Source organism: Papilio polytes, unplaced genomic scaffold (genome assembly GCF_000836215.1).
Source record: "Papilio polytes unplaced genomic scaffold, Ppol_1.0 DF823923.1, whole genome shotgun sequence".
Taxonomy (NCBI): domain Eukaryota; kingdom Metazoa; phylum Arthropoda; class Insecta; order Lepidoptera; family Papilionidae; genus Papilio; species Papilio polytes.
The window spans coordinates 2,715,021-2,740,554 of NW_013525281.1; the positions used below are offsets into that span (position 1 = coordinate 2,715,021).

A 25,534-nucleotide genomic window follows, 5' to 3' on the forward strand; every position below is an offset into this window, starting at 1 on the left:
TTATTTTTGGTTACGTAATTCTCACATAGAGAACACATCAACACTTCTCATTAGCTGCCACACACACGCGACGCGACTCATTTGTTTCGCCTAACGACTTTGACTTTTAAGAGACGGGACCTATCAAGCTCACCAGTCCGCTCTACTAAATAAAAAATAAATTTGCTTGTGTATATTAGTTTTGAGTCTGCTAATTTTTTAGATCGTATGGGTTCATGGAGACATTTATATGTTACAAGTTTCGATCGGATCTTGACATCTTTACCTAAGTTCCTAGAATAAATAATCAAAATAACTAGCGCGTACCATCCTTCGACCACATCTTCACCTTGGTCTAGGTGGGATAGTGGTCAAGCGCTGGTTCTTGCAATTTAAAAAAAAAATCTTTTAGTACAATACCTAGTCCGTTTCTCTACAGTCAAAGCTTAGCGAAGAGCACGGCCGCAGTTTTTCGGTACACTTTGGGAGCGTTGAGTTATTATGTTGCAAATCGTCTGACAGTCGTGGAGAATTCTGACTGATAGCTTTCGTTCCGTGTGACAGTGTTGATGCCAGTTTACCATGCGGCGACATTGTTTGCGTATCAGTACGCTCGGTTACACTCGACGAGTACGAGTCATTGTCATTCGCACCTTGATCTTGATAATTCCGACTTCATATTCTTAGTATACGTCATTACAAATATGTTTGGAATGTATTTAAAACAAGATGTCGCCGGAAACTTAGTTAGCGCAAATTTGGACCACCCGTTACGCTATTTTGACAGCACGTAAAAAAAGTAGCTTACAATATGCCCGTCTATGTCAGCTACCCTTCAGTAAAAGTCCGGTCGAAATCGGCCCAGCAGTTTCGGAGTTTATCGGAGCAAACTGGTTTGCGGACAGACAGACACGCAAAAATTTTTGAAATGTGATTTTCGGTATCAGCAACGCCAATACGTCATGTTCCCGAAATCTGGAATTTATCTTTTGATATTACAAATAGACTTAATTTTATTGCATGAAGAAAACACGCGTAGAAATGACTAATTCGTTTGTTTCAATTTGTCTTTTTTGTTAAATACGCTTATCCGCCATTTAGTAAAGACCTCGATCTAACATTGACAGGTTGACGAATTCTTTTAGCGATAGCATTTTTTACCTAGTTTTAACTGTCTTCGTACTATGCATATCTTTTTATTACAACAATTAGTCGATCTTTATGTCAAGGTCATTTGTGACGTCACCTCTAAAAATATCTGTACTTTTGTATTCTTAGAAGTTGTGGAATGTCACAGTAGTACCTTACTGGTTAAGGATGCGATACAAGTCTCTGACAATTTGTAGGAATCAGTCTACCCTTTTCTTACTTGAAAGATTGGTCGTCGCATGACTAATTTAAATAACAAGAAGTTTTGGGATATTCCGTATTGAATAGTTTAAAGAAATAGTAAGATTGTATCACTAACTAATAATATAATTGCGAAACCCTAGACGGATAGAAATGTAGATAGATGATTGTTAGTGTTTGTAGCCTAAACTGCTGAACTTTTCTTTAATTCCACGCAGACGGAATCACGGGCGAAAGCTAATCTTTAATAAATCTTTTACTGCACATAATTATTAAAGTGTAAACGTAAATTTACTTAACCAATATTCGGAATTATTGAATAGAAAAACATGCATATTAAATACTTCAACAAGCTTTTTTTAAAAAGAAAAAAAAAACAATTAAATGTTCACTGAAATGTGTTGAATAAAATATGAAACATAAAAAGGTGTGCTTGAAGTTTTCCCCCGTGCTAGTCTCACTAATGATGTGACATTGAAATGTTGAAAATCGTTGAAAGATGCTAAGCTAAATATAACGATTTGATTTGCACGAGTGGAGTGAATTACTCTGAGTCGAGCACTTCCGGACCCAGTATAGTTTCTAATTAATTTATGTTCGAAAACACTCTAACAATTTATTTAATCAACAAATTATTTGTATATTAAGCTTTTCATACATAAAACAATGTAAATCTTTGAAACTGATATCGTATGTTTACGTTGACAGTATCGCATAACGCTGTCCGTTTAAACTATGGTGAATCGACGTGACTTGTTTTTTCGGTAAATTCTTCTTTACAGATCTATATTTAAAAATAGTTTTTTTCCAAGTTTGTAAACAATCCTTTGTAGTATTCAATGCGTATTAAAATATAGCCGAGAACATTCTTAAAAACTTATGTTTTATTTCAAAAATATCACAAACAGCAATCATTTATATGGCGCCATTAAGTTCTTTTAGTACTTATTGCAAAAGTTTGTTCTAACAGTTGGAAGCATGCCATGACCCCACTCCGCGAAGCTTTCCTTTTAATTCAATCTTATCATTAAACGCTATAAAGAAATGTTTTTAAACGCTTTGATTGCGAAAACGTTTAATTTTTAATATTCCCCGTAATTCGTGAACATTTAAGCGTAAAAATTGGTAATACTCGTTCAGGATAGCAAATTGTAAATTTATGCTTTCTTAGCGCCATCTAGTCTTTGATTTGATAACTAACTCAATAAAACTGACGATATGATCACACGGGCTTTTATTTGTCACAAAATAGAAGAATAGAAAAGATAAAGTAAGTAATTTATAAGATTTATATCTGTTTATGAAAACCAAAAAATAAAAAAGTCCCTTTATTCAATTAAAATAAATAATTACATTTATTTATACTATACAACTTCTAATGTGCTGTGTGTTTTAATGTTGTAGATGGAAGTAATGCAATCGACGCGGTCGGTCGTTGATTTTTATGTTATTATATCCGAAACTCGCCATTGACCGGTAACGTTTATTACCAAAATTATTTTTTATTATAATTGTAGTAAAAACTCCACAAAATTAAGTTACTATATGTTAACTTAGTAATTATTTTGTGGTAGTTAAATTAAAATTTCTACCATTACCGTTGCATTAAAACAGTCATTAGAAATACCTTATTTATTTGTAATTGTTTGCATTCAGATTGTAAATGTTTACCATTTACATGGAAAATGTCTACGGAATATTACCCTTGATTTGTTTAAGCACAAAAGCTGACAGTTAAATTGTTAAGCATCCTACATAAGAACAGCCTTGGCCTCGATTTAGGTCTTACACAAATATCTTAAATTAAATGTAAGAAAACTAGATGGATTTCAGTTTCTTTAGATGAAAGGACCAAGATTGTTTTCTATACGCTTTGACGCGAACACATGAAAAACATAACCTAAAAATTCAGAACCATCCCGGCTTTTGTTTATTCAGTTAGCATATATAAGCAACTAGACAAAGAGTAATCTTCAATAGTAAGGCTCCAAGTTCAAGGTTATAAAGAATTATGAATAAACTATTTTTATTTAGCCCGAATTTTCTCTCCAGTGTCAAACAAAACAACATTTTAATCAAATTAATGTTCTTTTAGTTAGTAATGACATTACTTTACATGTTTTGTAATCTGTAGCTTTTATAACCTAAAAGTCTCACCGTACTGCCGATAAAATGGAACTAATTTCTTTGAGTACATTACTGATGCATAATATTAATGCATAAAATTGATGAAAGCGTCATTAGGCCAGAATTTTTATATTCTTACTACGGCTATATTTAGTGTACCTTCAAAGTTTGAACACACATTTGTTCCAACAGTAGATAATGCCATCATTAGTCAATGCGGAATTAAAAGTCCAGTGAATTTTTTGCATACCTGTGGAGTAATTTCACATTTTTATCTATTTCAAAAATACATTTTTAATGAGTGAAATGTTATAACTTTCTTTTTATATAACTGCTAATGAATCACGTGACCCAAATAACAGTTTGTCCTCCGCCGGTGGGGGCGCTGAGCACGCCATCGAGCTCGGCATTGCGCCCATTTTGTACCAATTAACCTAAAGATGACGTATTTTTCCATGAAATATCTCTTTTTATATCATATTTTTAGAGCCCAATAGATTCTAATGAAAGTAACTTTTAATATATAAAAATACCCGCGACAGAGTTCTTCAATTATCGCTAAGGGAAGACCTTAGTGTAGAAATGTAGACTTGTCTATATTGTCCTTTATAACATCATGTTTTTTACACAAAGAGTACTATAACATATGACTTAATCAAAGTTTATTTTAGGAATTATTTTTGATTTTTGTTTTCATCTATACTGATGAAACCATTTGATGGCTGAGGTTTCTTCTATTTCATGTAAAGAATTTGTAAAATAACACCAAATCTCAGGGGCATTCGGGCCCGCGACAAGCTATGAATCTGACATTCAATTTGTAAGACTATTTCCCCAGGTAACGGTTTCTCTTTGTAGTATACCTATGGAATATATAATAGTCTATTTTCTATATGTAACTCAAAAAGGACTAACTACAATACCATTTTATTACTTAATCACTCAAACTGGATTGTCACAGAATAATAAGCAATACTCATTATTCTGTGACAATTTCTAAAGAAACCATCATAAAACAGATATTTTTTTAATAGTTCATAACAACGGAAACTACGTAATATCTCGATACTTGATAAATTAATCGCAAATATAACTGAAGCGAGTTAACATCGCTATTTTTGTGGAACCAAATATTTTACCTTAGCGCAACTCTGAGGAAACTAACGTAAGTGGCCATAACTTTTGTAACGAGATCCGATCGATCCTTGCCACCTCCGCCTTACGGTGACTCGGAGCGGAAACTAGAGCTAGAATTACATTACGGCTGCAAATGCGCTTTTACGAACACGTCATATGATAACGTCATACGTCCTTATTTAAAAATATGTGTTTTTATACTGACACATTATTATCCCAATGAAAATGTTAAGACATTTATTATTTTTAAAACACTGATTACATGAAAAGGGCATAACATATTAGATAACTAATGTTAAATACCTTATTACTTCAAATCAATACAGCTTTTTAGTAATAGACCAATTTAAAGAGAAAGATAAAGTACAATACACTGAATTTTATTGTAAGGTTGCTATTAATTGTATCAAGATCTAAAGTGAAATCGGACCACTTTTTCTTGGCATTTAAATTATATAACATTTAATTGAAAGATGAAATTGATTCGTTTTGTTATTTAAATTAGCCTCGTGAATGTTTATTTCAATTAAGTGATTACGATTTTTACAGTGGTAGTGCCCGCTTTAACATCTTAGGTCGAATGGGCCGGCACGCCCGGTGTAATACCACGACCACACAGAAGACAGGCGTGAAATGGAAGCAATTCCGTGTTTCGTCCGATGAGTGTGGTGCGGGAAGCCTAATTTAAGTCCCTTTCTTTTTACCACCCTTTTCTTATAAGGAGAGTTGTAAAGAGAAAGTGGATTTGACGGTGGAGGAGATGCATAGGAAGGGGAAATATGCTCTCTGTGTGCGTCTCCACCTCCGTCGTATGAGGGTAGACAACGCATCTATGGCTATGGGCAGCGGTCGCTTCGCCATTTTGGCGGTTTCAGGTGGCCGCTTGCTCGTTTGCCACCTTATGTTATAAAAAAAAAGATAGTTGTTACGATCTAACACGTGCGATTTTTTTTTCTAAAATCTAATGGCCAGACGAGCCAGTGACTGTGAAAATGACAACTGTATGAGTGCTTATAATTTGGAATATATTTCCGTGTATTATCATAAACCTATCGTCCTCTGATTTCGCAGAGAGGAATCGTCGTAGCCTCGCTTGGGCGACCGTGGCCTTTGTATCTGTAAACCGTGGGAACTCCATAAGTGAAATCATCCTATTTATATTGAATTGAATTTTATGTAATTATAAACTGCGCTATAATTTATTCTTATATCTTATAAATGCGAAAGTTTAGATGGATAGATGGATGGATGGATGTTTGTAAGACTTTGTAGCCTAAACTGCAGAACGGATCTCGATAAAATATGGCAAAGAATTAGAGGATAATCTGGAAGAACACATAGGCTACTTGCTTTTGTTGTTTTAATCCGACGCGGACGTAGTCGCGGGCGATGCTAGTTGTTTATATTTTATTAAGTGAACCCTGACTACTAACTAAATACTGAAAATTAACGTTTTTTAAGTAAATCAAAATATTATCGTTGTGTAGGAAAAAGATACATAATGTATATATCTGTTATTTAACCTTCAATAAAATTTATTTTACCATAAAATTAATTCCACGACGAGCTTCAGTGACATTTTTAAATGTTTGAAAGTTGGCAGCAATTTTTAGCAAACCTAACTGGAATTTAAACAGTCGTTAGCGGAAAAATCAGACTAAACATAAAATCGACGACGAAAACACTCCAATTGAACCACTGAGTAATAACTTTAATGGTTAAGTAGAACGTTGTAGTAGAAAATTAAAGGTTAGCGACGGTAAAGTGGTAAAAAGCAATTTACAAGAAAGTAATAAAGTTCCAATCATTAAATTTCTCTTTAGTGCACAGTTTAGCAAAAAGCTACGTTTTTCCTGTGTTTAAGACTGCGAAAACGGAATTCAATATATTAATCACACTTTTTAATACTTAAGCGGGCTGAATCGCAGGTAAAAAGAAGGACGTTAGTTATGAGAATGGAGATTCACCGGTAGAAGTAGACCTCGGAAGAGATGGATGGATTGCGTGATACCTTTGATCAAAAGGGAGTGATGACTGAGATGACGGATGATAGAGTTATTTGGAGGACTAAAATCCGGAGCGCCAACCCTACAGCATAAGGATAAGGAAGTAGGATAAGGTAGGAGAGATGGATCAGATGTTTTGATAGTAGAAATTAAGACTAGGACCTATACAACGTATACGTAATGCCTTTGTTAGACGATTGTTTGAAGACCTTCACTTTGATCTTCAATGATATCTTAGTTCGGTGTAGTGTCATGTTTTGCACGACACACTTATCTTTGGTAACGCGATCTTAAATTAAACACGACCAGTGTAGTGTAACCAAGTAATTAGTGTAATCACGGAATTTATTTCTTTACTCATTGAATCTGTTTCGACTCGAATTTTTTATATTGTCTAACTTGAAACATTGTACTATTTAAGAGAATATATTCTCTTGACACTTCTTCGATATTTTTTAACTTGCCGTATCGGCCAGTAAAGCCGTAAAACCCAATCTATGAAATTTTATTATTTACGTTAAAAAAATTAACGAGTTTTGTTTCTGCATTTATGGTATTTTAGTATAATTCTATATTTATGTTCGTTAAAAGTATTGATAACGTAAATTTATTGAAGCGATAAGTTCTCCATTATATAGTTGGCAACCAAGGACCATGTCCGAACTTGTAATTAATGATGGTAACCTTGTGCACAAACAACTCTGAGTTCAAACGTACCAGACCTTTCTCACTCTATCGTATTATAAACACTACAATGTTTTAAACATTAAACAAAGTTCCTTTGGTCTTCTGAGATCAAAACGCTTTTTTAATACAGAATTCGATGATCTATATCTAAAATATCTGTCAAATAAAAAACAATCTAGATTTCAACTACGTTATGAATAAACAAAAAAATGAGTGCAATGTGCTTTCAATTTATTTTGCACGACAGTATTTGTATATCGAATATTTATATTCGAATTTTCCCGTAAACTAGCGACCCGCTCTGACTTCACACGGATAGCTCAAAAAGATTGTTCTTATCTGAAAAATCCCATCCCATGTTACTTGCACCTAGTACCCATAGTACGCATATTTCGTAGATTAACCCAAACACGAAGTACATTTAATTTATTTATCGTTATATTTTATTATTTTACAGAATAATTTTTAATCTATCTCTAGTTTGAACAGTAAATTTTTACAAAAGAATCATATTTTAGATTCTATTCATGAAGAAATCTAATCTGAAACCAAGAATAAAACTCAAAGGTACGGCCTGATTCTGTCAATTTAACGGTTCTCTTCAACAAAGAAATGTTTTCAGTTTCCTTATTTTAAAAACATGGACTAGTTCTATTTTAAATAGCGATAAACGCTATCTGCAGCTTTTATTTTAAAAAAAATAAAGATTATGAGGTGTTTTTTACTTGATAACAACATTTTTAACGTTACTCATCTACTACTACTGACATCTATTGAGGAAATGTGAAACTATGAAAGTGTGTTTCATATAAAGTTTTGTTCTATACAATATTTTGTGCTAGTGTTAGGTTTGTATTATGCGGATATTATAATTTTAATTTACAAATATACAAATACTTGAAGATTTTCTTTGATTTACATTAGTTAATGTAATCAAGTGGGGCACTGTATTTAGTCAAAATGTTTTGTCCAATAAAGAGTGTTATATTTTTGGTAAAGGTTTATTTTACCTCCAAAAGTATAATCTCTATAGTTCATAATCTTACAGTTTGATCTCTAGAGTTTAAACTACCAAGAAACAAACAATATGGTATTTAACTAGGGAAAGAAATACAAATTCTCAGTAAAACTATAAGATAAAAAGAAATAATTATTTCAATAGAAATAACAATTAACTGTTATAACCTATTATGTCCAATAATCGGTACGACTTTAAACACAATTAAATAAACAAAACGCCTACTACAAGACCTTGGCTGAATAATCATCGAGTATAATTGAACAATAGAAGCAAGACACATTTACACGACTCGTATCAACAACGTTAACAAGCAACATTGCTTATTGGAAACCACACCTTTAATCATTTCCACGTAGATATATGACCTGTACATAACTTGGGTTTGACTATAGAATCAAGATAATGATTTCGGCTAGGTGTAAGGGGAATTAAAACTAAAATAAACTAATTCGAAGCAATTTTGATATTTTTTACATTTTTCGACTAGGTGACACTCCTAGCATATTGCCATCCCTCTCATTCTCTGTGTAAAATCAGAGAAAACATTAGTTAATACACAATGGAATTTCACAATTTATTTTGTTTACAAAACGCGGTTCTATGATAACTATATAAGATTCTCTATTACAAAACTAAACAATGTACATGTTCTCTAAATATGCTGTCTCAGTTTGTTTAAATTAAAATAACACTGTTATAATTATATTTATCTATCGTGCGTCATTATTAAAGAATTGTTAACAATATTTCAATAAAAATTAATACATTTACGAGTATAATAAATATTGAAAAGAAACCATAGAACAGAAAAAATAATTGACTAGAAATTAGACTGCAATTTAGACAATATTAAAATCATTATAGACAATTATGTACTTGCTAAATTACAGACAATTCTATTCTATTGAGTTCAAGTGAAATTAAAGTGAATAAATACGTAATTGAGAGGAGCCAAGGCTATTCTTTTCTATAATTTTCTTTAAAATGTATAACAAAAGAAATAAAATAAGATCAAATCAATAATTGAACGGAAAGATCGAATTTATAATCAACTAATTGTCTATGATATCTATCATGGATTAAAAGAATATTTTCCTACTGCACCTTTCATAACAATGTACATATATTTTTTTTGACCAACTTCCCAAAAAAAGGAGGTACTCAATTCGCCTGTATGCGTTTTTTTTAAAGTATGTTACGGCATAACTCCGCCCCTAGTGGACCGAATTTGATAATTCTTTTTTAATCTGAAAGATAGTGCTTGCAGGTGGGCCCATTTTTTTGTTTGATTTTTGTTTTTTCATCTGCATTTTACTCTATCCTTAAATGTCATTTTAGCTTCATGTAAATTTTTCAAGATGCATTTCTTAAGAAAGGAAAAAACTTCGGTAAACACACAATGAAAGCCAAATGAAATACAAGACCTAGATTTTAGAAATCAGATACACAGATATCTAGGTCACGTTGCAAACAAAACAATACACTGTTTAAGAGGAAAGAAGAAAGCGAAGTATCGGCTTGTAATTTTAATTAACGTCATAACAAACCCAATAACACGGAACAAGAGCTTTGAAAATGATAAATTATAACTGTGCGTACAATTATGCCGCATAAACGCGCTTCCGAAAATTTGTTCACCGCAATTGAATTATTTTCACACTCAACAATGTGAAATACGATCATGTTTAGTGTAGCGGCTAAATGGTTAGATTTGTTCCGTGCATTATTTTGTGTTGCGAGTGTCGGATGTACAAATGACGAAACATTAAGTTAACTTTATTTTATTGTCATGCGAAACGTTAAAACTATTTGTTTTTTATGTCACTATTCCCTTTCTAAAATTGTAGAGTTTTGCTGAAAGTACCGATTCTGTTCAGACTGAGTTTCGATGACTGTTCCTGTGGCTTTTACTCAATAACTAGCTTTTTAAATATCCTATTTTAAAAATATTACAATAATCAACCTTTAATAAAACGCATCAAGTTTTTCAAAGGAAAAGTTTGTTGTGACGTTACAACGCGATGACACATTTAAATCCATAGATTATGAGATGAAAGAAGATTTTTCAGATATGAGGTACTAATAGCTTAAAGATAAGGCATGATTAAATTATTATCACGGAAAAAACAACATGGTAAGTTCTAGAAAGGGTAATCTGATTAACTTGAATTATTGTCAGACCTTTCATGAGTCCAAGTACATTTTTTTAGAAATTCCACACCAGCATATTGTAGAGCATATTCCACACTATACCATATTCTGAAGTCCTCAGTTAAAAGGCACTATACAAATGTATGTACGATACTGTCGGCCTTTCATCTTTGATTAAATTTGTTTCGCTTCTCGGTTCAAACTCGCCTGAGCTGAGTATATCTGAATAAAGATATATTTAGAGTACAGTATAATTTCCGACAAAGGATTTTGTTAATTACTTTTAGATACGTTGTTTAATTTTTTGGTCTAAATAATTAAGTATAGAAGGAAATTGTAACAAGAAAATTGTTATTATTAAAATTATGTAAGTCAATCTTTGATTTGGCTTCAGTGCAATTAATTTTAAAGGGATTTGTTTAAATTACTATTACTATTCGTCTAAACTAGATCCCATTGGTTTACGTTAGTATCGTATAACATTATTTTATAGCAAATGTCAAAGTACAATACGTAACTTGTAAAGCCAAGTTTTCATTAACATCGTAACCAATCTAAAAGCAATCAATCTACAATCTGTTAGAAACAGTAGCCATTTGTGTTGTAAAGTTTCTTAGTTTAATTTACTATGAATTAGAAATTCAATCATATTTTGGATAATGAACAACTAGCAAATATATTTCATTATTGCTATCAATATATACATACTTACCCATAGAAGCAAAAAACGATGAAGTAATTTGAGGAAAAATTAAAGCCTATTATGCTTGACCAAATAACTTGTTTTGACCAAAAGTTGAAGAGAGATTTGAGCGATTTATTTTGTTTTAACTAAGTTCTTTTTTCTTCTGTCTATTAATTACATAATGTACTCGTCGTCTACGAATCTTATTTTACTTCATATTAAAATTATAAATGCGAAAGTTTAGATGGATGGATGGATGTTAGAATTTATAGCCTAATCGGCGGAACGGATTTTATTAAAATTGTTATTTGACTAACTTTACTGTTATTTGAAATCTCTTGTTACATATTCAAACTCATGGTCTTAATTTGGTTGATAAAATAGTGTTTTGAGATATAACTATTTAAATTTTTTACTGCACTTGACTTATTTTTTTTTATCTTTACTAGTACGCGATTGCATATACTTAACCGTACACTAATTAGATTATATTCAGTTTTTAATATTAATCATTGACACATAACAGTGAAGATTACTCATTTATTTGTTTATACCGTGAGAATTAATTTCTGTTATATCTTATTGTTTTATTTTTGTTATTGTATTTCAATGAAATGTTTTATTCTTTTGTCATAGCGTAAGCGTGCTACGTGTGCTCCGGTTACCTACTGTTAGACATTACCTGCTTTTATCATTATAAATACCACAGGTAGATAATATAACATTAAATGTATTGTAATTTTGTTTATAAACCGTAGGTACCTACAAATTTTACTTAAAAGGTAAATGAATCTTGTTAGATATCTACAACTTTCCGTGCATGGTAGGAAATAAAGTCCAAAGGAAAGTATTTCTTGCAGTTGCCGGCAATATAGTAGTATATAATAGTTGCAAGCAGCTTTTAGAAAAACATTCAGATTCCACAGTTTCTTGGGATGGCATACGAATGAAACTGTACGCGATGATACACACATTCGCATAACTGGCCTAGGTTTATTTTTTTTTATTTTATTCTAAAATCAACTTCCTATCCGCCATGTTAACTATAGCTATGACAATGCACGGAAATGGAACCTTTGATTTCTTATTAAAAACCATCATCAATGTTTGTTAACCAGAACGTGTCACCTTCTAAACGGTGTTCCCATATGTTTTATAAACATCTGTAAAACGATCTAGTAAAGCGTGAGAACTCTATCGAGTTTCTCAAAGATACTTACATTTAACTATTACTTACTGATTTGTTAGAAACATATAACAGCTATAGAAGACTATCCTTCCTTCATATAAATCTACGAATTCTGTAATTCAATGATTTTGTTCTGATGTAGTTCGTAAGAGAACACATAACATTTAATCTAAAAATAGGTTATGTAGAAACATAAAATTTAGATTTATAACCTGCAAGTTGTATAGGCGATTTCAAGCGTGACACAAACATACACAAACAGGCCGGTGTATATATTCGATTAAGTATCAACAACATACCAATGATTCAAAACACTATTGTGGCTACTGCGACTCCAAACAACGCGCTCTATTATTATTGATCGACATGCCTACAATCGATCTGCTTTAGTTTCGTCAGTCATTGACATTAATTGCTCGCAGCGAGGAAAAGACTATCAGTGCATGGTGGAGTGCGGGACGGGTTGGCCGTCTATCGAGTGTCGCTTTTGTATAAGCTCAGTGCAATATTTTCGGGGTCGCCGTAACGTGTCTGGTTATCGAGTAAGCCCGGTCGCATTGTGCTATGCGCGTTGGCCGAACGCGCACGGCTTTCGCCCGCTCGCCGCCCGCGCACCTACGGTACAAAAAAATGACGTTCATCCATAACTCCAGTTGACGTTCGCGCAAACTGTCGTACAAGCCGACACGATGTGTTGTGCGGGCTTCACAAACTACCTGTTCCACAAACTGAGGAAGTATACATGCGGACTGGCTGGCCGGGAGAGTGAGTACTACTTGCGTTTGATACTATTTGCGGCTTTGGTGTAAACAAACGCACATGTACACTTCCATTGATTTTACAATCGATTTTCGGATGTTTTCGGATTGTCTATGGAAAATTACTTAATATCTTGCCTCTTCTCTTCGTCGTTCGTTCACCGATTGTCGTTCACTCGTCTGTCAAAATCAGCTGTTTGCGAAGTTCAATTAAGTTTATTCCAGAATTAATTAACCAATTAAATGTTGTTCTAATAAAGTAGTTGAGAATGTTCTCCTTGAAACACGTTTGAAGCAAGTTTATTTGCTCATATTACTCAAGCGGTACCAAGCACTATCATCAATATACAGTCTCCGCAGACCTCAGGCAACTTTCTAGAAACGTTTCTTAGAAACTACGTACACAACTATACGTTATGCATAATATTATATCAACTAAATTTCATTTCAAACAAATAAAACTTCCTTATCCTATATTATTGTAATAATTCAAACTAGTGTTATATTGTATAGATATGGTGTTACCGTTAATGATGACAAAAAGAGATTTCATTATTCAACGCAAATTTATAAATTCTTAAAAAAAGAAAAAAAAAGAAAAGTAAGACTTATTTTTCTTAAAAGTAAATTCTATCTTGTTGTTGCAAAAACTAAACTACACACGTACATAATTTTTGTAATACAACGAAATTTAAAAGCCATTAAGTTTTTAGAGGAGCTGTTTTAAAAGTTCCTGAAAAAGTTAAGAACGATATTTACTTGAATTATACATAAAATAATATTATCCTTATAACGTTTGCAATGTGTTTTAATCAGCTATTTACATTGTAACAAATAATCGACTGGTTTAAACTTGACGTTACGTACCGGTGATAACTCGGTCGCCATTCTATATCCTCGTATATTTTATAAACATTGCTCCTATTTTAGTACACTCATCTCAAGGTTAATATTGTTTATAATTTAAACGAGTGCGGGATAATTTTAAGGTGATGTTAATGAATGTATTTATAACATTGCGAAACAAACTTCGTTGTCGTCACGCTCCGTGATCGTTACGTTCCCAGTTAAATAATAAAAAATCACAAATTGATCTTGTCCTAGTTAAAGTTGACAGTAGGTTAAATTATTTTATGAAAAGTTTATTTTGAATAGGTGAATAACACAAAAAATAACCTAAATTTTCACCAACATTTCGAAATAAGATGTGGGCGTGTTTTTTCCTGAAAACAATTAAATTTATTGTTCACGACGAAATTATTCAATAAGTTAAATAGCAGATCCTTTCTAGTATTAAGCTACAGTAAAACTTTTTGCTATAAATTGGTTTGCAGTTTTATTTACAACGAAATATATTTTTGTATTCATTTATTTTTTTTAATTCGCATAACGTTTTATAGAGCGGGCCCGAAAATATACGCTTGAATAAATTTATTAATGTAAATTTTTGTCATAATACATTCATATTCTTTTTAACATCATAGTGACCTTTCAAAGTCTCAACTCGGAAGTAATTCGTCACGACTTTTTACAAGCTTCCTCGACTCAGTTTAAGACTGTATCATTAAAGTTAAGAAAAATTTAATTCACGAACAAAAACATAAACGATTTATTACAAGGAAAGAATTGTATCAATTAGTTTGGGAAATGTTTACGCTTAATTTGTTTCAAATTTTTAAGGAACATAAAAATAAATTATTTGGGAATTATTAACACAGTCTTGTTTCAATTTTAATTAACTTAATTTTAATAAGATTAAAAGCACTGTTGACTATGAATGTATTTACTTCATTATAATATTTTTTATTCAGACACGTGATACAAACATTTTTTCTGAATTCTGAACTGAAAATGAAGCTAACAACGTGCGCAGGCGCGGACGCGTGCGAAAAATAAATTGTTTATTTTTTTAATGTAGATTTCAATTTATATTTATACTTGCTTGCGGATATAGCAATTAAAATAAATACCTAAGGCATTTTACTCTCCCATGCCTGAAATATAAGGAAGAATGTATATTAAGTGGGCATCTCTTATTAACTGTATGATGATAATGAATACACAATAATATTTACTTAATTGTCTAATTATACCCAAACCAATTATTCTAACATAGTACTTGGGTTTTTCCAAAATAACATAGACAGTAGGAAACAAGAGGCACGTGCATCTTGATAAATCTTTAGGGCATTAAAATACACGGAACATTTCATAGAATAAATATAAATGTCAAATATTTTATTTTAAATTGAAGAAATAAAGCGTGCCGACCTTGACACGCGGCCAAACATTATCCTTTTGTCTCAATTGGCCGGTAATTGTCGGGGACGTCTTCAGTTCTATTCTCAGATACAATTTGCACTTACCGCTCTCGTCAAATTGCACCTTAACTGAGCTACGAGGGGTAAACTTTATTATCTTAAATACCTCTGACTCGATAGCGCAGCGGTTAGATCATCCAGACGCTACTCAAATGAGCCTGAGTTCAAATACAAATATTACTCGCAGTATAAATAAAGGCAGTAGGTTGCGTAAGTGAAATGTTCTTATAGTAGTCGTTTTCCCTAGTGGAAAATGATGTTTTGATATAATCGTAATATTAACACACGTATGCTTATTTGCTTTGTTACAAAATCGTTTTCTATTTCGGTCGACCCCGATTGGTTGAAATGTAGAGGACCCGAAGTTATTTTAAGCTCGGAGTTACTTTTATATTGTAACGGATGCCCTTTCTACCTGACAGACTGGCATGTCGTAAACCCTCTTCCTGTTATTTTTTACACGAAATTTATAATAAGAATTCCTTACGAAACAAAAGGTATTGGATGTATTTACCTAGTTATTTAAACGTAGGACTGTTTTTTAAATATTACTGGCAGCAGTAAAATTTATTTTTTTAATTTTAATAAGTATGTATTTAACTTTTAAACCACCATGTACCTTGGAAAATGAATTGCTATATGCAGTACATTGCGTGAAATTTCCTATATAAATGACGTTTTCCCAGTAATTGACCAAAGCTGATGTTAAACCGACGCCAACTCTTTAAAAAATCGGTAGCTAAATTTAATGTATTTTAATCTAAGCAGTGAAACAGAACACTATACAAATAAAAGTTTTAATTAAAATACTGCATAACAATAAAATCTAAAAAAAATATGAGTTAAAGAAACATTTTTAAAGCTTTATCGATGTGTTCACAGCAAATTCGAATCAATGTAATTGAATAATATACAAAAGTGTATTGAATAAAGTATTGAATTTGTGTTTTTAGTTAATATTTAGTGTATTTGTGTTGTTTTGTGATGTGTGTGAAGGTGACCTGCATGGGGTCCATCGTGGCTTATAACTGTATATGTCGGTAATTGCATAACATCTTTGTGGGCAAATATTTTTTGTGTTACCTCCAAAATGCCAAAGGGTAAGTATCTGGCAAAAAGTGACTCATTCAAAACTTATTGCATGATTTTTTTTTAACCACAAATATCTTTATCATTTCCTTGTACATGAACACTTATTCATCGATATAAAATGTTCGTGGCACTTCTATTTAGTGCTACATCCAGCTTAATGCTGTTTAAATAAGAACTCTTCTCAGTTAAAAATCTCTTTTTAATAAATAATTATTAAAAGGCGCGTTGATTTTCTAATGCGATATAAAATAAAGATGTCATGAAAATAATAACCTCCCTTGAAAAGCCTTGGTCTAAATTTATTTTTATCTTTGTAAAGAATTTAAATAATGAACAATGTAAATAATATTTTTAAATTAGCTATGCTTACAAGCTATAAAATTTCCACATATTTCCAATTTGAAATGGTTTGAAATTATCAACTTTGTTATGACTTTCTTACCGATACGAATTAGTATTGTTGAACATAAACAATGAAATATTTCCTTTTCTAGATAACCTAACAAAAGTTATATTTAGATAAAAAAAAAATAATACAAAGTTCAGATGCAATAAAGTTCATTGCTCCCATTCGAGTAAGATTCCTATCATATCTAGGATGTAGACCTCTTCTAATAAAGTAACTTGAAGATAAAACTCTCTGCCTACGTCCGCAGAATAGTGGGAGATTATTTTTCAACTATAGTATAATCTCTGTACATATAATTCTCTGTGACATCATCGCTGGCAGTCGATTTCAAGGTTAAAAATGAACGCTACAAAACCCTGGTCACTGAATAATTTCACAAAATTACCTCGTCATCTCAAAACCAACGTAATGGACTTAATTCTATGGACAATTGACATATACCGGTTTTATTAAGACATATTATCACGTTCGTGAATGTTAGGATTTTGAAGTTATAATAATATCAAGTAATTAAAAACTAATTGTTGAATATTTTTTATAACTTTGTAATTTACTTAACTTGGATAATTACAGAACTACAAACGAAGGCTAACAAACATTATCACAGTATTATTTTTTAGAAATTACAATAATTAATGCAGATTTTTATAAAATATAGACTTCAAAGAAAGTCACAAATTAAAATCTAATTAAAGTTAAATTTCACATTAGTAATCTGAGTAGTGTTTCGCCAAGAAATTGTAAAGAGCTTATTTTAAGTTCTCCGTTCTTAAATTGGTTCAACACTTAATTGAACGGTCTTAGTTTTCTGACAAACGAATTAATGCGCTGTAATAACCATCTGATGCTGTGAATGAAATCTGACGCTAGCTGTTTATTTTAACGTCGACTGGATTCTGAGCCAGCTGTTTGTTTAATTATAAATTTCAATTAAATAAGACGTTATTGGTTTTTAAATAAAAGGTTTTTTTTATAAAATTCTAGATAAAATCAAATCATTTCAACATTTATCTACGCAAAATTGTAACATCCACTTACTTATGAATACTTACTGAGAAGAATTCAAGACGCATACTCACCAGACGTAAATTGAATTGAGTTTCAAACCAAGCTCACATTTGTTATTAAAATCGTAAATAAATGTAGACATTAAGGTAATTTGCAAAAATAGGATTCTAGATAAGGAAAGAAAATTTGAAAAAACTCTTCTTTTTCTGTCCAAGAAATGTAAAATATTTAATTGATTACATTTCACCAAACCACGAAACAAAAGGAAAGCTGTTAAGATTTTTTAATGGTCATTGTTGGTATAAAAATTACTTAACATTAACCTTAGTCATTAAATATGACGGATTGAAGCATGCAAGTACAGAGTGGGTTGATTTGCCGTCTTGAGTTACACTATTTGACGCCACTTGAATCAATGGAACGCCATTGGCTCATTGTTTAATCGTCTGTTTTATCAGCTGTAATGGCCATGCTGGAGTCCGTGCATTCGACTCATTATGACACTCATGAGAATTGTATACCCACTGCTACAGCGCACACTTAAAGACTATTCCTTTCAATTTATTCGTGTTATACTTCAATAATTACAAGAGCTAAAAAGTTGTGATCGAAACTTATGGCTTATAGATATATGGCAAATATTTCTAGTATTGTTTATAAAGATTTTTAAAAACTGATATAATGGAAATATAGAATAAAAGTAAAATGTATGTCTTGTTTAAAAAAATATTTATGACGTAACAATAAATGAAATCATTTTGTTTATTTTTCTTTTAATTTCACTGCAATTTAATCTTGGTTAAATCAGTTAAATGTTTTTTATAACAACCTGGAATAATAAAAACTTTACTTACTGCGCTGGCGCATCTACCCAAAGTGGAGTTTATATTAAAACTTTACGGATACTAAATTTAGTTAGTTAGTGAATAAATTTGCCACATTTCACTATTATAACCAAATTGCACAGCTTCACGCATCGCAAAGATTTTTTTATACATAATATTTAGGTAAAAAACCAACACATACTCACTGTCATATTAATATTTATAATGTTTTCTCGCGTCTGGCGACATTGTGTCTACTGGCAACGGAGCGTAGTAACCTTGCACTTTTTATTTTATCTCTTTACTTCCTTAAATCATATTTTATATTTGTTTACCACTTATATACCTGTTAAAGTTTCAACAAAAGTATTTAATAAATAGAATGACATACAGCTTTTTTACTTTTTTGTACAAAATAATGATATTTACAGAAACCTTAGCTTAATATAAATTATTGATGACACGTGTTTGTGTTTGTTTTTGTAATTGTCAGATATTGTATTCACAAACTCGTATAAATTGTGCTATCACATTGCACGACTGATTTTTTTTTATAACATAAGGTGGCAAACGAGCAAGCGGCCCCCTGAAATCGCCAAAATGGCGAAGCGACCGCTGCCCATAGACATCCGCAATTGCAGACGCGTTGCCTACCCTTATTCGACGGAGGAGGAGACGCACAGAAAGAGGATATTTCCCCTTCCTATGCATCTCCTCTACCGTCAAATCCACTTCCTCTTCCCAACCTCTCCTTATAAGAAAAGGGTGGTAAAGAGAAAGGGACTTAAATTAGGCCTCCGGCACCACACTTATCAGACGAAACACGGAATTGCTTCCATTTCACGCCTGTCTTCTGTGTGGTCGTGGTATTACACCGGGCGTGCCGACCCATTCGTGCTAAGATATTAAAGCGGGCACTACCACTGTAGAATAACATATTGATATGGTTATTTCATAGCTTTACCAAACATCCCAACTTCAAAGGACTTCCCAGCTTCTATGAATACCCCTACTTTGGGATTCCCCAGTTAGCATTTCTTTCCCTTTCCTTATTTTTCGACGTAAGATGAACTTAATTATTTTCGCACGGATATACACATATCTGTAAATCTCACGTACGAGTAATTTTAATTTTAGATAAATGCATATTTCTATAACTGTGCACCATGAGTTTATTCGACCTTTTTACAATACATGTAGAAATAAGAAGGGCAATAAATTTTTGCCCTTCTTATTCTCTGCTTTTGAGAATATTTGCCAAGCATTGTGTGCATACAATTTCATTCTTTATTACATGTCTCTTTACAATATTACTGTCTACAAAACAATAAGTCTATTGATATGAAATACTTCGAACATTTCTTTGCTTATCTTTAAAGGTCATTTTTTAGTTTCCATATTAAATCACACTATACTTTTAAATCTCTGTAATATTTTAAACGCATACTAATTCATATAATATTCATACAAAATTATTTTCATATTTCATTTTAGTAAACGTCTTTGAATGCAGTTTTTATTGCATTGAATCTTATAGTGTTTATCATATTCAATGATTACGGTTCCAACTTAAGAAGCGGTACAAAAACTAAAAAGGTTACCTTGTTTTTGTTATGATGCATAAAACTTGAGTTGTAATGCAAAGTAATGTCATAAAGGTAATCGCAATTGTAAATTTACATACAAGAATGATAGTTTTTGAATATAAATACACCAGTGTGATTTACCATATACAGATTTATTACAGTCAAACTGTTATAATAAATCACTAATATATTGAATATTAGTGGTTGTATCTGAGATATACACTTTGAGCCACATATTGTTCATAATTCGTTTCAGTAATTGGCCGATTAACTGACTTCGGTTCATGACTGATTGTCTTTCACACATTCTGTATGTTAAAAGAAACAGAGCGTATCTAAATTTGGTATAACATTCTCTTATGTACAGTTTTTGTATCGCATTTGCAAACCCGAAATCAATAAATGTATTTTGAAATCGACCTTTTGCAACCCATATTGAACCTTATACTTGCACCATTACTACTACGCCCACTGACCCGAACGTTCATTACGATTACAAAGACGACGTCATGCGTTATTTCCATATACTGACGCACTCGTTCTTCACTACTCTAAGACGTTTTCTACTCATTTACCTAAACAGCCATGGTAGCTAGGCCAAACATTTTATAGTTCACAAGCTCCTACAAGCTTATTCCTCACTGTCAAACTAAATTATACTATTCTAAATGTAATTTAAAATGTATAATTGAAGCACCTATCGTCTATCAACAATATTTTCCGACTTTCCTCTTTCTTTGTAGAACTATCCCATAAAGTGCTATTCCTACTTATGTTCCTTCTACTCCATGATGGTCCAATTTGAGAGATGTATCCGGATTTCTTGTCAAAGAGTTAACTTCATTTAAATGTAGCTTGTGCCTCTGTTGATTGTATCTGTTTGTTTGCAGGCGACGCCGATATGTCGCTGAAGCAGGGCAGCGGCACCGGCAAGGTCCACTTCGGTGGTCTGGACGATGTATCCCTGTACGGCACGCCCGTGGAGCCCGCGCCCCCCGCGCCCGACGCCAAGCAGGGCTTCTTGCGCAACCAGCTGCAAGCACTCTTCCAGCCGACCGACAACAAGCTAGCAATGAAACTTTTCGGCTCAAAAAAGGCGCTGATGAAGGAGCGCATCAGGCAGAAAGCAGCCGGCCACTGGGTCATCCATCCGTGCAGTAGTTTTAGGTACGTATTTTTCTAATAAGAAAATAGTATAAAAATGTATTTTCGCCTTACAAGGAAAAATACGACCACTTAATTTTCCAATAGTCGTTTCGACGTACGCTCCAAAACCATTGTCTTTGCACTATAAACAAATTGAAGTACTGGTGTCGATTGCTTCCGAACAATGTAACCGATCTTGTTACGATTTTACAAAACATAAAATATTTATTCTGCAATACATTGGACGCGGCGAGGCTTACAGGCAGTTAAAAATAAAGAGCTATCACGTTTGCAATAAAACAGTTTTTGCAACTGTGTTGCTACGTTGCTCGTATCCTCACTGTTACGACGTCGTCTGGAACTCGTCTACTTTAAATATCCATTGCGAGAATCGCATCAAACAGAAGTAACCGTCTTTGATTACACATTGTAAGATTACGAATTCTCAAGCATTTTGACGTTTAATGGACTGAAATTTAAATACTACTAACTATATCTAACACAGATTAGCGCAAAATAACCCCAATTTTAGTATGTCATACATAAATCATTAGATGTTTTATATATAGCCTTGTTTAGTTAAAATAAATCCATTATATAAAATCCCAACTCGTAAAAATCTTCTCGGGCATAAAAGATAAATAAATAGATTCACAAAGGCGGACTTACGAGCTCAATTTAGGCCGCAAATGGTAATTAGCTGTACATTAAAAATTCGTATAAAACCCACGGAAGCTTGTTACTTATTCACTGAAACTGTCGTATTAAATGCGGCGACGGAATGCAGTGAATTATTCATCCTTCGTCTCATTTGCAAAACTCTACTTCAAATGAATTAAATTTATAAGCACTATGACGTAGCTATTTCTAAACGTAAACGTGCATAAAAAATTTAAACACTAGCTGAGCTCGATATCAAAATAAAGACTAAACATTTTTCGGTTTTAATGAAAAAGTTTTTTACTTAATATGCACAAGCCTTTTGGTATCTTAAGAAAAAATACAAAACGTTGTACAATCATGTTTAGAAACTCTTAGAACAGAAACAATTCAATGCAACTAAAGAAGTAAGGTAATGTTTATTTAATCTTTAATCGCAGAAGGTAATTTCTTTTAGCTTCTGTTCATCTATAAATAATGTATTGTATTGTAATACAATAGTATTAGTTACTGTTATTAATTTATTATTTATCAGGAAGCAATTATTTATGGTAAACATTATTCATCTCAAAATATAATTTATACAATAAAGACAATTGCGGATCCAGAGGTCAAAGCGGGTCATGGCGATCGCGGCTCGGCGTTATTAATATATTTTTTTTAAATAATGTATTCGAAACGATTAAACCAATTAATATAAAGTCGATTAAAAATGTATCTTTCTATTCTTTTGATACAGATGTAGAAATATCACACTGTGAATCTAAAAACATTCGAAAATGTTTATATTTATGTAAATAAATAGATAAATAAACTCATCACATTTTCTTTGAAAAGTAAGGAAACTTATTTTTAGCGCGCAATAGCATTTTGGAACTAAGTCACTAATATAGATCCGACTTACAACTAAACTAATATACCAAGTAGTCAATTCAACCATTGCAAGCTCAGCATGTATTGCAGTCCCACAAGAAAGGTTGAAATAAACTCTATTCCGATACCATTTAGGTTTAATTTCCGTTCATTGTACATGGGATCGGAGCCTCGAGTGATTGGCAGTCATTAACATAATTTCCGAGTGGCGGCGCGCTATCGTTTATCGGCGAGGTGACAGCTTCCGCTCGGATTGCTCGCAGCTCAGTCGCAACGCGATTAGATACAGATGCAGGATACCGATTGATTCGCATCAACGCACTTTATGAACTACGTAGATTTATCACGATAAATCTAATTTGGTCTTTCTTAGTAACTATTTTAATGGACGTTAGTAATTATTTTAATGGTCCCTGGTAACTATTTTAATGAAACCATTAAAATTGTTACTTTTGTTACCTATTGTTGCTAAGGCGCGTTTTGTCGTTTATAATTCGATGTGTGTCAGTCAGTTCATAGAAAATTCAACAATGGTATATTATACTTTAATATAATAATTAGAAGAGTCGCATTGTCAATGTTTTGTGTAATTACAACATAAATGCGTAAAACCAAAAAGTATGCTGAAAAAAATCAATATTTAAATATGTTAATGCTATCTTTAGAAAATTACGGTACCTTTCTACGGTTTACTTAGTTAGAATTGAAATAGATTTTCACATTTATTATTGTTTTTCTTATGATTTATTGTTGTAATTAGCAATTCCAAGAGAATAAAATCATCAATGTCATCACAAAACGTATACGTTTTATAACGTAAATAATTTGTTGGAGGGTGTAAAACATTGTAGGGATTATCTTACAGATAGTTCGAATTGTATTTAAAAATTAACAATTGTTAATTTAAGAAATAGTTAGGCTGGCTGTACTTCTATGACAAACTCGGTACAGTTGTTTAAACCATCATAAAAGAATTGGTACACAATATGATCCTGCATACATAAAAACTTATAATTAAACGGGAAACTCAATTCCAGTAGGGTTGTTGAGAATTAATATTAAATCCAGTTTGACTTCGATAGGTGTTTAAAAATTGTGTAATTCCAGTTTATGGTATTGAACAGTAAAGGAAAAATAGCATAAATAGCATGCCAGTGGTCCATTAATAAAATCAACAACGTAACATGTTCATCAAAAGGCATTGTAGCATCGCGGGAACAATGGCGGGCGACGCATCGGCCAACAATACAATGCATGCGTCGTACCACTCGTTACGTGAATAGGGCTGCCAGTTTTATGAGTAAAGGTATTCTTGTGATGGACAAATCGACGTTTTGAAACTGGAATAGTTCGGTTTGCATTTCGATGTTGTATTATTGTTGACTTTTTCATGGTGTTAAAATTGAATTATCCTGATTCGACCAAACACATTTGATAAGTAAAATAATAAAACTAAAAGAATACTCAAAATAAGTCGTATTTACAAGACCAACTAAATTATTTTTGTTTCAGAAAATATATTTTTAGAACAAAATTACGCTTTGTATAGTACAATACGAAAGCAAATCTCTCGACAATAATATTAAGATCTTTTCGCTTTATAATTTAAAGGAAATTTGCAGAACTAATTCTGTATTAGCCTTGGAGAATTTTAGTCCATAAATTAACACGAAAGCAAATCTAATACCATTAAAATGTGAGAGTGAAAGTTCCACAACAGCCGTGGACAATGAAAATTAAGAGTTATTTAACGAATTTAACAACAGTGAAGCAACAACCGGCCCTGATGGTTATAAATCTAGGAAATCCGGCCATTGGATTAAGATATAACTGGTTGTATGAACGGGAGAGCAAATCCAATGTCAAGGTCCTCGCTCCTCTACTACCGTATCATTAGGACTATCACCTCGCTCGATTGACGGTACCTATATCTGGTTATGACCAACTATAACTGAGCTCGTAATCGTACTAAAGGTTAATGTTACCTTCTATCTTCTATACATAAAATAAAATTGGTGTGTCTGTTTATAATTTCAAAAGAAAAATTCTAGATTTCGGGAAGATGGTGTATTTGCGTTGCTGATAACGAAAATCGCATTTAATTTTTTTTTTGTCTGTCTGTCTGTCCACAAGCCGCGCTTATTCCGTGTAATCTCCGAAACGGCTGGGCCAATTTTAAAGGGACATTCACTGGAGGGTAGCTGACATGGGTAGGCATATTATAGGCTACTTTTTTAAATCCCGCGCTGTCAAAATGGCGTAATGGGTGGTTCAAATTTGCTGCTCTCGTTTTAGACAAATTAAAAAGAATTGTGTTTAATCAAAAATATATTACCAAAGCATATTTTTTGATCAGTAAAGTTATCCTTTCATGGCACGCCTCTAACCCAGAGGGGGAGATAGAGAACAGACTACCATTCAATATATCAGACACATCAGTAATCCTTTGGTCGGAAACAGTGTTCAGAAAAAACAAGAGTAGATCAATTATTCATCGGAATTGTTTAACGACTCGGAAAACAACG

At 32.4% G+C, this 25,534-nt stretch overlaps 1 protein-coding gene across 1 annotated transcript in view; it reads left to right on the forward strand.

Moving 5' to 3' along the window:
- Nucleotides 1-25,534, forward strand: part of LOC106102086 (potassium/sodium hyperpolarization-activated cyclic nucleotide-gated channel 2-like) — a gene marked incomplete at its 5' end in the record, with an annotated part of 66,145 nt that overhangs the window by 19,255 nt on the left and 21,356 nt on the right. The window contains one exon of the mRNA XM_013281495.1: nt 21,221-21,497. Within this exon, the coding sequence (XP_013136949.1) occupies nt 21,221-21,497 (277 nt within the window). The remainder of the gene's footprint in view (nt 1-21,220; nt 21,498-25,534) is intronic.